General features: G+C 30.7%; 4 protein-coding genes across 10 annotated transcripts; 3 read left to right on the top strand and 1 right to left on the bottom strand.

The window, feature by feature from the left end:
• Positions 1–174: 174 nt before the first annotated feature.
• Pef (penta-EF-hand domain containing protein peflin) lies at positions 175–3,586 on the bottom strand. Of its 7 annotated transcripts, none has more exons than XM_076304697.1 (5): positions 3,394–3,586; positions 2,001–2,175; positions 1,656–1,934; positions 869–1,575; positions 175–660 (listed from the first exon to the last, which is right to left on the bottom strand). In XM_076304697.1, exons 2-4 carry the CDS (start codon positions 2,167–2,169, stop codon positions 1,484–1,486), a joined length of 540 nt encoding a protein of 179 aa, XP_076160812.1. In that variant the 5' UTR covers positions 2,170–2,175; positions 3,394–3,586; the 3' UTR covers positions 175–660; positions 869–1,483. The 7 variants fall into 7 exon arrangements, with proteins under 7 accessions (XP_076160812.1, XP_076160806.1, XP_076160807.1 ...); XM_076304691.1 differs by lacking the exon at positions 3,394–3,586 and adding an exon at positions 2,388–2,540; XM_076304692.1 differs by lacking the exon at positions 3,394–3,586 and adding an exon at positions 2,388–2,540 and having other exon boundaries at positions 1,377–1,575.
• Positions 3,179–5,265, top strand: Spf30 (Splicing factor 30). Its single transcript, XM_076304690.1, has 5 exons — positions 3,179–3,363; positions 3,486–3,709; positions 3,835–3,984; positions 4,664–4,814; positions 4,897–5,265. Exons 1-5 carry the CDS (start codon positions 3,325–3,327, stop codon positions 5,038–5,040), a joined length of 708 nt encoding a protein of 235 aa, XP_076160805.1. The 5' UTR covers positions 3,179–3,324; the 3' UTR covers positions 5,041–5,265.
• A 144-nt stretch (positions 5,266–5,409) lies between these two features.
• LOC143143445 (solute carrier family 12 member 8) lies at positions 5,410–9,491 on the top strand. Its single transcript, XM_076304667.1, has 10 exons — positions 5,410–6,387; positions 6,452–6,632; positions 6,697–6,842; positions 6,903–7,134; positions 7,209–7,410; positions 7,485–7,719; positions 7,796–8,116; positions 8,190–8,351; positions 8,422–8,600; positions 8,698–9,491. The coding sequence occupies exons 1-10, from the start codon at positions 6,193–6,195 to the stop codon at positions 8,855–8,857; spliced, it is 2,013 nt and encodes a 670-aa protein (XP_076160782.1). The 5' UTR covers positions 5,410–6,192; the 3' UTR covers positions 8,858–9,491.
• Positions 9,492–9,788: 297 nt separating this feature from the next.
• On the top strand, positions 9,789–12,360 carry Elp3 (elongator complex protein 3). The gene is made up of 9 exons (XM_076327613.1): positions 9,789–9,938; positions 10,072–10,313; positions 10,460–10,663; positions 10,740–10,993; positions 11,080–11,269; positions 11,350–11,567; positions 11,655–11,915; positions 11,987–12,168; positions 12,245–12,360. Exons 1-9 carry the CDS (start codon positions 9,920–9,922, stop codon positions 12,328–12,330), a joined length of 1,656 nt encoding a protein of 551 aa, XP_076183728.1. The 5' UTR covers positions 9,789–9,919; the 3' UTR covers positions 12,331–12,360.
• The last annotated feature ends 517 nt before the right edge of the window (positions 12,361–12,877 follow it).

The following is a 12,877-nucleotide window of genomic DNA, read 5'->3' as shown; positions in this document are numbered from 1 at the left end:
TCTTTTCTTATCTTAAGACAGGTGAAGACACTGACTTCTGGTGTCCTAGACACAGTAAAAAGATGCAAGAACCGAGACTTCTTCCTTGCTTGCTTATGCAGCAAGGTGTATTTTAAAATTAATGAGCAAAAGTAAGTAGATTGAAATTAAGCATTTTAACAGTAAAACACATAATCTGATTTGAAAATATGGATTAAGATATATTTCTTTTTCTGTTACACAGCTTTTTGTAATTCATCAAAGATATTAAGTCTAACAGTACACAATTGAAAGATCATTTCTTCAACAATTCTTTGAAAAGTGAACAGTGCTCATGCCACAAAATTGATCCATGACAAGACCAATAAGTAACACTCAGATGTTCAATGTGTCCATGTCTAGAACCTCAATACCCACCTTTAATTAAATAATTTTGTTTGCTATATTGAACATTAATAAATTTTTGTCTTATTTAAATACAACCAGGCATAGTTCTTCCACAGCCACAGATGATCGTTTTATTACCACTACTTGAACAGAATGAATAACAATGCTATATGCCAATGTGATCATGCCCTGCTTTTACATCTTCAATAGATTTTCAACAAGGATTGCTCACTGATATATTTAATCTCTTCATTATTATGCTAGCAAGACTCAATATTTCCACATCTGAACCATCTGAAATTAATTCGTTTGTAAGAGATATAGCATCAAGAAAATGCTTTTTAAATTTAATCGTTTTAAATATTGTATTTATTAAATTGTTTCTCAAACATTCATACAACCACGTAACATTCTCTAGGTGCCATTACTAAAAATAGTAAGTTTTTCAGAGAAACTGAAAATTAAGGCATCATATATGCACTTTATAAGCGCCAAAACTTACTGATTGACTTTAGTTTCAATAAAACAAACAACAACTGAATAAAAAGCAAATTAACGGTAATATATTTACTCTTTACTTTCTACTCAATACGGAAAATAAACTTGTAATTTACTGTACGTTCACAGTATAATCGCAGCGCCATCTAGACAAATATCGTTATATTTTTAAAACCCCCTTATCGACATAAATGCATCGCAATTATGTTCCACTAAAACTGTAAACAATTACTAAAATACTTTTCATGGTACAAGTACTGCTGATATACAGGGATTCTTATTTTTTAAATATAATATATTGAAGATTTTTAACAAATACAGAAAGTAATAAACTTTATATTTAATACAATATTTTAAACTACATCTGAAATGAATAAAATTTGATTCTGCTTATAAGCAAAAGAATCATTTTATAGGAATTTGTGTGCGATACAAGCAATGTGCACATTATTTGAATGTTCTATTGCTTCTACACTATTTGCTAAAAACATTACCTTAAACTTAATTATTACCGTAAATAGAAAAATAGATGTGCAATTTTAAACTACAAGCAATTTTAGTATCCTGAGCAAATTAAATTAAATATATAAAACTCAATTGTGGACAAGAAGGGCAAGTATTAGATACTGCAGTCAAATAGAATACTTAGAAAGTCTTCAAATCCAATAGTAATTGTTCCAACTTTGTTTGTATCCCTTATTCGAAAGGCATCTGTAACAAAAAATTGGAAGCACTGCTTGTATCATCTATCTATTTTCATATATTTTATCAATTTTTATTTATTTACTTACCTGTAAACCTTTGAATCCGGACACATAATACTATAAACTGATCAACAGTTATAGAAGAATGACGAGTGGGATCATTTTTTTTAATGAGAAATGAAATGAATTGTGGGCTCAATCTATATCCCATTTGAGTTAAAGCTGCATTTAATTCATTTTCTTGTATACTTCCAGAATTATCATGATCAAACCCATGAAAGACACCCATCCATGCGTTAATGTAATTATAAAGAGCTTGAAACTCGAGCAAATCGATTGTACCACTATTGTCTTTATCAAACAAACCTACGAAAAATGAAAATGAAATAGCTTTATACATATAAAATGAAATTTTTGATTTTAATAACATACCTATCATTAAATTGCAAGCAGTATCAGAAAATGTGCCTCCCTGACCATTTGCCAATGCAGATTTTAATTCTGTAGCAGTGATACTTCCACTACCATCTGTATCAACAATAGCGAACCATTGTCTTACCTCTGGACTTACTGGGCAATTAGGATCAGTTGCTCCATACATTGTTGTCTGAAAAATTACAATACTTACGTTAAAACAGAACATAAATAAATTACGAGTAAATAAAACCATAACCATAACATTTTTTAAGCGATTGAAGCAATACTTTTAATTACAATAAAAATGAATGTTGCACTTAGTTTACATAAGGAACAAATGTCAATTTTACGTATTCGCGGCAATGAACGCACTTGCGAACTAAAACGTAGAAATATACTCACCGGATATGCCATGACTCAAACTTTCTGTAGATTATTAATCAGTATTAATAGGGCCGTGACAAGATAGGGGCAGAAGAGTTACGTGGCTCTAGACGCTGTTTTATAATAGTCTTAAAGTGAAAAAGATTCGATCAACTATTTTAATAGTTTACTATTAAGTTCACAAAAATGATTTTTATTTATTTTAATTTTCCTCAAAAAATTCAAGATTAAAATTTTTGTACAACCCAATGCAACATAGTACACATATGTACTTATACATACTGCAAAGTGAATAAGAGAAGGACTGGGTCTCCATATTAACGCTTGCATCGAAATGCCTAAGCACGGCCCTGAGCATTAATTACATTGTTAAATAGTTTCGTCATTGTTGATATTACACATCTGGTGTGTGATATTCTTCTCAAACAATAAGAATTAATGGATCTCTGTGTATAGATTCAATGGATGTGCCTACTTGTCATTAGAAACCGCACACAAAAATATAATTAATGCATTTCTATTATATTTAAAATATTGAATTAATAAAAGAAAATAACCATAGAAATAGTGATTAAAAAATTGGATATTGTGTTTGAAAATTAATTCTCTAAAAAAAATACATAGTTGTAAATTTCGTATCTAGGAATTTTACACATCGAAAAATGTAATTATTTTTCAGAAAGAAAAATAATATATTTTAATCATGGTTTGTTTTAACATTTTAATATCAAATGAATTTATAAATTTTGACTGCTTTGTAATTTAGCGCTACTGAAGCGCCATCTTACGAATTATTATACGTTATCAGATTCGTGTTGATCGTGTAAGTAGAGGGGAGGGTGTTCACCAGTGTTCGCTTTTACTTGCTTTTCTGACAGTAGCGTTAGGAAAGAAAAGAACGGCTAGTAGACGTTATTTTTGCGTTTGTTAACACGCTGTTGATTCAGCTCTCAACATGGACGATTTGCAGAATTATAAACTGCAGCTTCAGCAGGTAAGACTTTCGTTTTTTGCTTAACCTTACCCAAATGGTGGAATGGCGAGTCCATTTTTGGAGATCCCTTCGTTGTTTACGAAGTTATAGTCGTAAATGGATTTCGTGTTTTACTGTTTTAGGTGGAAGCAGCTCTCACCACGGATCCCACTAATGAAGAACTCCTGAAATTGAAAATTGATCTCGAGGAAGTAATAGAGCTGACACATGATTTAATTAAATCACAACAACAGGAAAAAAGGCAAGCCAATGGCATGGATGCTAAAGATCCTATTTTACTTGCAGTTTTGGCCAATAAATGGAAGGTTGGTGATCAGTGCATGGCTCCCTGGAGTGAAGATGGCAAGTAAGTAATTGTCACTTATGTAGTCTACTTTATTTACTAAGAAAAGATCTATGTATCTTTAACAACAATCGATGAATAAAGTCTTGGATGAAGTAATGTGTTTTATAGTTATCTGATTTTTTCAGATATTATGAGGCAACCATAGATGCAATTAGTGAAGATGGTGTTGTTAATGTAACATTTAATGAGTATAAAAATACGGATGTCACAATGCTTAGTCAGCTAAAATCGGTAGCCAAAAGGCCAGCATCTGATTGGGCAGATCAAAAGTCGAAGTAAGTTGTTTTCTAGAATAATACATTCGTTTTATTTATTAGTAATTTACTATTGATATGATTTCCCTTGCAATTTTGAGCGCATATTAGATTTTGAGGAACATTGTGGGACAAATTTTATAAAAAACAATGATTACTAATCATTCATTTTTCTCCTCATTCCTTTATTCCCAATTGGCCACGATAATCACTCTACTGTTCGATGTGCCTTGATCTGAAATTCCATTATTGTTCATTTGTCTCTTGATGTCGCACTGTTCATGTATCATCGCTGCAACCCAGGAAAAGGTAACAGGAAATAATAGATTTTTGTTAAAATATTACATTTATTTTTAAACACTATTGAACATGCTTAAATTGTTTACAATTCTAAATTAAATTGAAACTTGAGTGTAACTAAGAATTGTGAATCTTTATCTATAACTTATATTAATTTATCTTAATAAGTTGAGAAAATTAGAATTATTTCTCTTTCATCTATAATTATCAATATGGAATGTTTATCTACATTTTATAAAATAATTGAAACTACTAACTTCTTTGATATACAACACTATTACAGAATCACTGACATTTCTCATATTAACAAAAAAATGATGTTCATTCACTAGTATACTGTTTTAAGAGAGATATATTTTCAATAGTTATCTTTGTGAATGATAGATTTATTAATTTACAGAAAAATGCAAGCTGCTGCAGTAGCAGGTTCAGATCCTAATAAACAAAGAGAATACCTTAAGAAAAAGAAACAAAGAAAACTTCAGCGATTTAAAGAACTTGAAGAGGAACGCGAAATGGAGAAAAATAAATGGCTAGCATTTACAAATAAGGTATTCATTAATAAAAAATGTTTAAAACTTGCGAATAAGTTGATCAATTATTAATGTTCTCTTCTTCATATTGTATGCACAGTCTTCAAAGAAAGGTGTAATTAAGAAGAGTATATTCGCAACGCCAGAAAACGTAAATGGCCGAGTTGGAATCGGAACGTGTGGCGTAAGCGGTCGAGAAATGACTAAATTCAGCAATGGAGAAAAGTGGAGGAGGGGAGCATGAATGTTATTGTAAATACACAAATCAATATTTCGTGAGATAGATCTATCAATTATTGTTACATTATACCGAATTCAGTTTCTGAAAGAACTGAGAAAAGTATGTTTTGTGTTGTGAGAATGTTTTAACAGGGCACCTGGATGAAAAGTGTGTAGCTGTATTTTCAGATTGTGCGTAGACATTATGTTATGAAGGAACAATGACCTCAATAAATCCTGGTTATCTGGATTTTCTACCTTCTTGAAATGAATGATTGTCATGAATGAATGTATTTCTAGATTAATACATTTATGTGGGTATGATTTGTTTATAATCTATAAACTGATATGAATAAATGTATATTTTAAATCCAAACTATGTTCAGATATTTAAATTTGATTAAATACTTCAATGGAACAATAGAAAAGTTTTTTTTTTTTTTTTTTTTTTTTCCGAATTTTATACATGCATACAAATGTTACATTTCTTTAGTGTAATATTAAGTTTTGATATTTTTGTAAACTTTTTATTTTATTTTTAAGTAGTAATAATAAATAAAATATTCTTTAAATATTAAAAAATGGGAAGTTTGCATATTGAAGAGTGCTTAATCAAGAATATCACGAGATATTATGGAAATGAAGCAGTTAACTTCTATACTAGTTATAGCTAATACCGTTAGAAAAATCAAAAATGGTCGTTCTATCGTGGAACAACACGTCACCAGTAGGTGTTACTGTTGAGGTGATAAGGGTAGTATAAGAAACTGTTAAATTGAAAAAATGGATTTTTTAAATTACGGTGTTACTGTGGAGGCCTACAATAATTATTGCTTTATTTAATAAAGGAATCGTATTCTAACCTACCTTAATAAAAATTATCAACAAAGATTAAATATACCTGACAATTTTCATTTATTTTGATAATAAAATAACTTGATACTAATTTTATCACAATCGTGTTATCAAAAATAAAAATTTCTTTAAAAGTGTTGAAAACCACTTTATACTACTGTGACTGAGCTAAACATGAAGATATTTAGAGATACTTTCTTTTTTTATCTGTCAATTTGTTATTTGCTACTTTTATAAAGTCGAAATTGCAAAAAAAGACTGACATAATTATTAATAAAAAATAATTAATAATACAAAGTACTGCATTTGTATAAAAAAAAATATGGAGTCGAATGAAAGAAAACAATTACCAAATGGAGATGCTACAGGCAATAAAGACATTGATTGGTCCAGATATGGTTTACATAATACTGAAATACAAAGAAATAATGAAACACGTAGAAATAATGGAGAATATGAAGAACTTGGTCCTGAAATGTATCAAACTGGAGCAAATGAATTATTTGCCCAAGAATATGTAAGTAATTATAATGCAATTAAAGTAATGCTTACAATTCTCCCTTAAAATGCATACTTTTTAGAGTTCTGATCCTTGGTGGAAATCAAACTTTTTCATTTCACAACCTGTATTGTTTGGAACATGGGATGGTGTATTTACATCTTGTCTTATTAACATCTTTGGAGTTATTGTATTTCTAAGATCAGGGTGGATAGTAGGACAAGCTGGTGTTCTTAATGCGATACTAATAATTTTGTCTACAGGTAATAATGATAATAATTAAGGTTAACGACATGAAAATGTTCATACATTTTATAATTGTTTTAGTATGTATCGCATTAGTAACAGTATTGTCTGCTGTGGGAATATGTGAACGATGTAGAGTAGAAAGTGGAGGTGTTTATTTTTTATTATCGCATGTGTTAGGATCAAGATTTGGTGGATCTATTGGATTACTCTATTGTTTTGGACAGGTAAGATAATTTATATTGCAATAACATTATTTGAAGGATTATTTTAAAACTTTCTTTTAGGCAGTGGGTTGTGCACTAAACGTTCTAGGTTTTGGAGAATCTATGGCTGGTCTGGTAGGCTTAGAATCTGCTTGGACCGAACGTGGTTTTGCTTGTACAGCTGTTATCTTGTTATCTATTATCAATGTTGCTGGAGTCAAATGGGTCATAAAACTCCAATTTATACTGTTGCTAATTTTACTTCTTGCTGGAGTAGATTTTATGGTTGGAAGTTTTACGCATGTAAATGTTGGTAAGATGGCATTGTGTAATTTATAGCGTATTTATTATTAATGCATCAAATATGTGATTTTATAAATATTGTAGAGGCTGGTTTCGAAGGCTGGTTGTCAGGAAATTTAAGAAATAACACATTTCCTGATTACCAAAATGGATACAGCTGGTTTACAGTTTTTGGTGTATTTTTTCCTACAGTAACTGGTGTTTTAGCAGGTATTAATATGAGTGGAGATTTAAAGCATCCATCCACTGATATTCCTAATGGCACACTGGCTGCAGTAGGAACCGGGTAAAAATCATAATTTAAAATAATTTGAACTGAATACACCATCATAAAATTTTTAATTTTCGTTCTAATTGCAGAACATTTTTGTATCTCTGTTTTATAATGTTTCTTGCGGCAACTTGTACTCGCAATACACTTCTCACGAATTTTATGATCGCATCAACGGTATCAGCAATTTCAGTATTGCTATTAGCAGGTCTTTATGTCTCGTCATTTAGTAGTTGTTTAGGTGCTATGTATGGCACACCTCGTGTTCTCCAGTCTATTGCTAGTCAGAATGTAATACCGGGAATGAATTGTTTACAAAGAGGGGTGAGCATATTTCTCTAATCTCTTAATAAATTATTTACCTGTTAAGATTTTTAGTAATAAAATTGTACTGTTTCAGAGAGGGCCGAACAAGGTACCCATATACGCAATGTTAGTGGTCGCTATAGTTACATTAACGTTCATTATTACTGGTCAGATTAACACACTTGCACCAATTGTTACAATGCCTTTCCTTTTAACATACGCATGCTTGGATTATGCGTATTTTGCTCTTGCACAAACATTCGATATACAACTGACTCGAGAACAAAGATTTCGAACACAATCTCCAACGTTTGATCGTAATTATAGTTCTGCGAGTAGAAATAATTCAATATCGGATATGGATAATGATTTGGATAATTTATTCCCTGAAAGGATAAGGCATAAAAATCTTGTTGTAAGTATATACAAATATTTGATTGATTGTTATATCGCGATAAAAAGAAAAAATAATCTTCAATTGTTTGCAGAGAAATCCTAGCCTTTCTGAGAATAATGTTTATATAGATTCTTCACCAAGTGTTGATGAAAATGGTAGTGTTGTGGACAATTTGGAAAGAAAAGTTCATATTCATAATAAGTTAGGAAATTGGTACAGTCCTTTGTGTAATAGATGGCTTTCACTGTTAGGAGTAAGTTTCTTTACAGATACATTATAGGAATCAGACACAAACACAGTTATAATGAGTGTTTATCTTACAGTGTCTCATAAAGTTGCTTATTATGTTTCTTGTTCACTGGGGTTATGCTATTGCCAATATTGTTGTTGTTTTCCTCGTTTGGAGTTACGTAGGTCATGCTAATCCTGCAGTTAAGCCGGGAGTTTCATCAGAATTTAAATTCTTTAATTGGCTAAAGATGTCATTTTTGAAGCTTATGGGGTAATTATTGTTAATACTATTATAATAATTTTCTGATGAAACATGTTAAATGGTATATAAATCTTAAGACAATTAATCTTTTTGTTTTTAATTTTAGAAGGAAAGTTTACGATTATGAACAAATTGTTGTTACACCTGCGCATCCAAGTGTTGAAACATGTTCAGCTCAATTGAATGAAGAAAATGAAGATTTTGCTGGCAGGCGAAGATATCATCAAACAGCTACAGTAACAGGACAATATGTTAATGTCGATTGAGTGCGAATTATTGTAAGATAATTAGGAGAGATGTCTGATTAATGATAGCTATAATAATCACGCAGGAGGAATTATGTGGAAATCATAATAATTTCATACTGTAGCTTACAATAGAATAACAAAAGGAGCGTTGCAATTTCTAATGCTGTTAACCGCACAAAACTAGTCTAATTGGAAACATTTCATATCTTAGGCACAAGGAATTTTTTGTAAAGTACAACACAATAGCCTTAAGAATACTAACATTTTATAAAAAAGGGTACATCAAGTGACTAAATTATACAAAGAATTGTTAAATAACTTTTTCTAACAATTTATGTGATGTGTATCAGATGCAGTTGAAATAATGTACTGTCAGAAGCATTTATAAAATCCAGGGTCCATTTCTTCACTGAATTATTTTAATGATTGTGCCTTTTATAGTCCTACTAATTTGAAGTTAGGATTTGACCGTAATATCGTAAATATCACACGATTGTATCGGAAAGATATATATCACGATATAATATTATTTAAAATGAATATTCTGTAAATATGTAGTGATAATATATTTATATGCTATTTAACATTTTTATATACGCCACTGTAAGGATGAGTACATTATGAACAAAATACACGAATATAGATTATTAGACAATAATTGTGTATTATTATTAGACAATAAATGAACTTTCTATACTTCTTTCAAAGACTAGTAAGAACATCGTTTCTCTTCTAGGGACATTAATCAATTCCAAGAACGATAAAAATCAAATATCAAACAATTATTCTTTTTACCAGATATTTGATAAATTAAAAATTTTATTTTGTAATATAAAATATTTTGCAGATGAATAACAGTATATTCAAGAAGTGAGCACATCAGGCTATATATTTAAAGGGTCATTCTAGTTTATACGTGTCACCGTTAGATGGCTACAAAAAGTTTACGTAGAAAAACGTGCATAGATGCATGTGTCATTTGGATTAACCTAAAATTGAATCTTTTTCATCAGACTTTGTAAACCCAGATGTTAAATATATTAATATCGTTAATGAGAAGTAGTTTTTAAAAATATCATCATGGTTAAAAAGAAAAGAGGTAAATACTATTGTTAAGTGCAGTCTCAATTTGTGTTACTATGTTTCATCAAAGATATAGTTCTTTCTATGTACATATTATTTGTTTAAAAAATGAATTTACCATTTTATAGTTATACTTTATTTGTTTTTAGAATTCGAGCAGAGTAAGGAAGAACGTATGGTTATGACAATTGGAGAAATTATACAGGAGCTATTAAAAGCACATGCAGAAAACAGAGATGTCGATTTGAATAAACTAAAGACTCGAATTGCTTCTAAATATGGTTTAGAAACTTCTCCCAGATTAGTTGATATTATAGCAGCTGTACCTGGTGATGCTAGAAACATATTAGTGCCAAAGTTGAAGGCAAAACCCATTAGGACTGCTAGTGGTGTTAGTATCTTAATTCATTACAATTTGTAAAGAAGATAGTAACTAACAAAGTTGTTACTCTCCTTAATACAATTAATATATATTCAAAAGTATACTTTTTAAATTATTACACAAAATGTATTCAATAGATAATTTGATCTTTTCAGATAGCTGTTGTGGCTGTAATGTGCAAACCACATAGGTGCCCTCATATTAACATGACAGGAAATATTTGTGTGTATTGTCCTGGTGGACCTGACTCAGATTTTGAGTATTCAACACAATCTTATACTGGATATGAACCCACATCTATGAGAGCCATTCGTGCAAGATATAATCCATTTTTGCAGACAAGGCATCGTCTTGAACAGGTAAATTGAAAAACTTGTTAAAGCATCTGTATTTAAATAAAATTTTATTGTACAATTACGTTAAATGTTATTACAGCTAAAACAATTAGGACATAGTGTAGATAAAATTGAATTCATTGTTATGGGAGGTACTTTTATGTCTTTACCAGAAGATTACAGGGATTATTTCATTCGCAATTTACATGATGCATTGTCTGGTCATGTTAGTAGCAATGTTGATGAAGCAGTAATTTATTCTGAAAGGAGTCGAACAAAGTGTATTGGAATTACCATAGAAACACGACCTGATTATTGCCTTAAAAAGCACCTATCTGACATGTTACGTTACGGGTATGCCGTAGAGTATAGTATATAATTGTTTATAAAAACGTTTTTCAGTTTTTTTAATTCAATGTTTAAAAAAAAATTTGATATAGGTGTACTCGGTTAGAAGTTGGTGTACAATCTGTATATGAAGACGTGGCACGTGATACTAATAGAGGACACACTGTACGCGCAGTATGCGAAAGTTTTCAATTATCAAAAGATGCTGGTTTTAAAGTAATAGCACATATGATGCCAGATTTACCAAATGTGGATCTTGAAAGAGATGTAAATCAATTTATTGTGAGTCATACTTCTCCTATTAGTTATTTGCCTTTCCACTTCTTCGAAATTTCGTTTAGTTTACAAGTGTGATTTTTTAGGAATTTTTTGAAAATCCTGCTTTTAGAGCAGATGGTCTAAAAATTTATCCAACATTAGTTATACGTGGTACTGGTTTGTATGAATTATGGAAAACTGGAAGATATAAAAGTTATCCACCAAGTATTTTAATTGATCTTATAGCTCATATTTTGGCTCTAGTACCGCCTTGGACTCGTATATATCGTGTACAAAGAGACATACCTATGCCTTTAGTTAGGTAATTTTATTAGGCAATTTACTTTTCATATTCTATTAATGTTTTGTCATATCTTCATTTGATTTAAATTTAATTTTTAATGTGCAGTTCAGGTGTAGAACACGGGAATTTACGCGAATTAGCATTAGCAAGAATGAAGGATTTAGGAACTGATTGTCGTGATGTAAGAACTCGAGAAGTAGGAATTCAAGAAATACATCATAAAGTACAGCCTTATGAAGTAGAACTAATACGTCGCGATTATGTCGCAAATAATGGATGGGAAACATTTTTATCGTATGAAGATCCTACACAGGATATTTTGATTGGTTTGCTAAGGTTGAGAAAATGCTCGAGTGAAACCTTCCGGTAAAATATACATTTTTAAGAAACCCTTAAACCATTATCATGAACAATCATTAATTAACTGTATTTTGTAGACCAGAGCTTAAAGATACGTGTTCAATTGTTAGAGAACTTCATGTATATGGCAGTGTAGTTCCTGTAAATGCTCGTGATCCTACAAAATTTCAGCATCAAGGTTTTGGAATGTTACTGATGGAAGAAGCTGAACGAATAGCGAAAGATGAGCATCAATCTCGCAAGATTTCTGTTATATCAGGTACAAATAAGAATAAAATAATTTTTGTTTTCATTATTTCATATTTCCAAGAACTGTTATAATAATTATTTTCTAGGCGTTGGGACTCGAAATTATTATAGAAAAATGGGTTACGAACTCGACGGCCCATACATGTCTAAAATGCTAATAGATTGCAAATAAATTTTGATAATATACATACGATACAAACAAGTGTAATTATTTTCTTCTCCTTTGTTACGAATAACCGTAACATTTATTTATCAATGAAATGGGGCGTGATATTTCATTACAAATGATGCTATGATATAAAAAATTGACATTTCTATTATCCATCATTTTATTAATCATGTTTCATAATTGTGTACTTTTGAATCGATCCAGTATATGTACCTGTACAAACACAAAGGAACAAATCGGTGACCCTCGGTAACCTGTGGAGAAGAAAAGGAATTTCGTGCGAACAGATTGGATCAAGTTTTATAGTTGGCCTTCGTACGGTAAAATTACTTGACGCTGTCCACGTTCTATTTACGCGTACTACTACATTTCTCTTAATTTTGATTGTTTTTTTTCTTTTTTCCCCCCGCAATAAATGTGATTCGTCGGCATTACGAACGTCTCGATATCTCGATTGTACATACAATATGAAATAACTATGGGATCTCCCCTCCCCTTCTCTTTCTGCGCCACCTGCTGTCACGAGTCAGAGAGAGTAAACAAAAGCGAC

This window comes from Ptiloglossa arizonensis, chromosome 2 (genome assembly GCF_051014685.1).
Source record: "Ptiloglossa arizonensis isolate GNS036 chromosome 2, iyPtiAriz1_principal, whole genome shotgun sequence".
Taxonomy (NCBI): Eukaryota; Metazoa; Arthropoda; class Insecta; order Hymenoptera; family Colletidae; genus Ptiloglossa; species Ptiloglossa arizonensis.
Note: the sequence above shows the minus strand (reverse complement) of the source record. Positions and strands in the feature narration are given on the sequence as shown.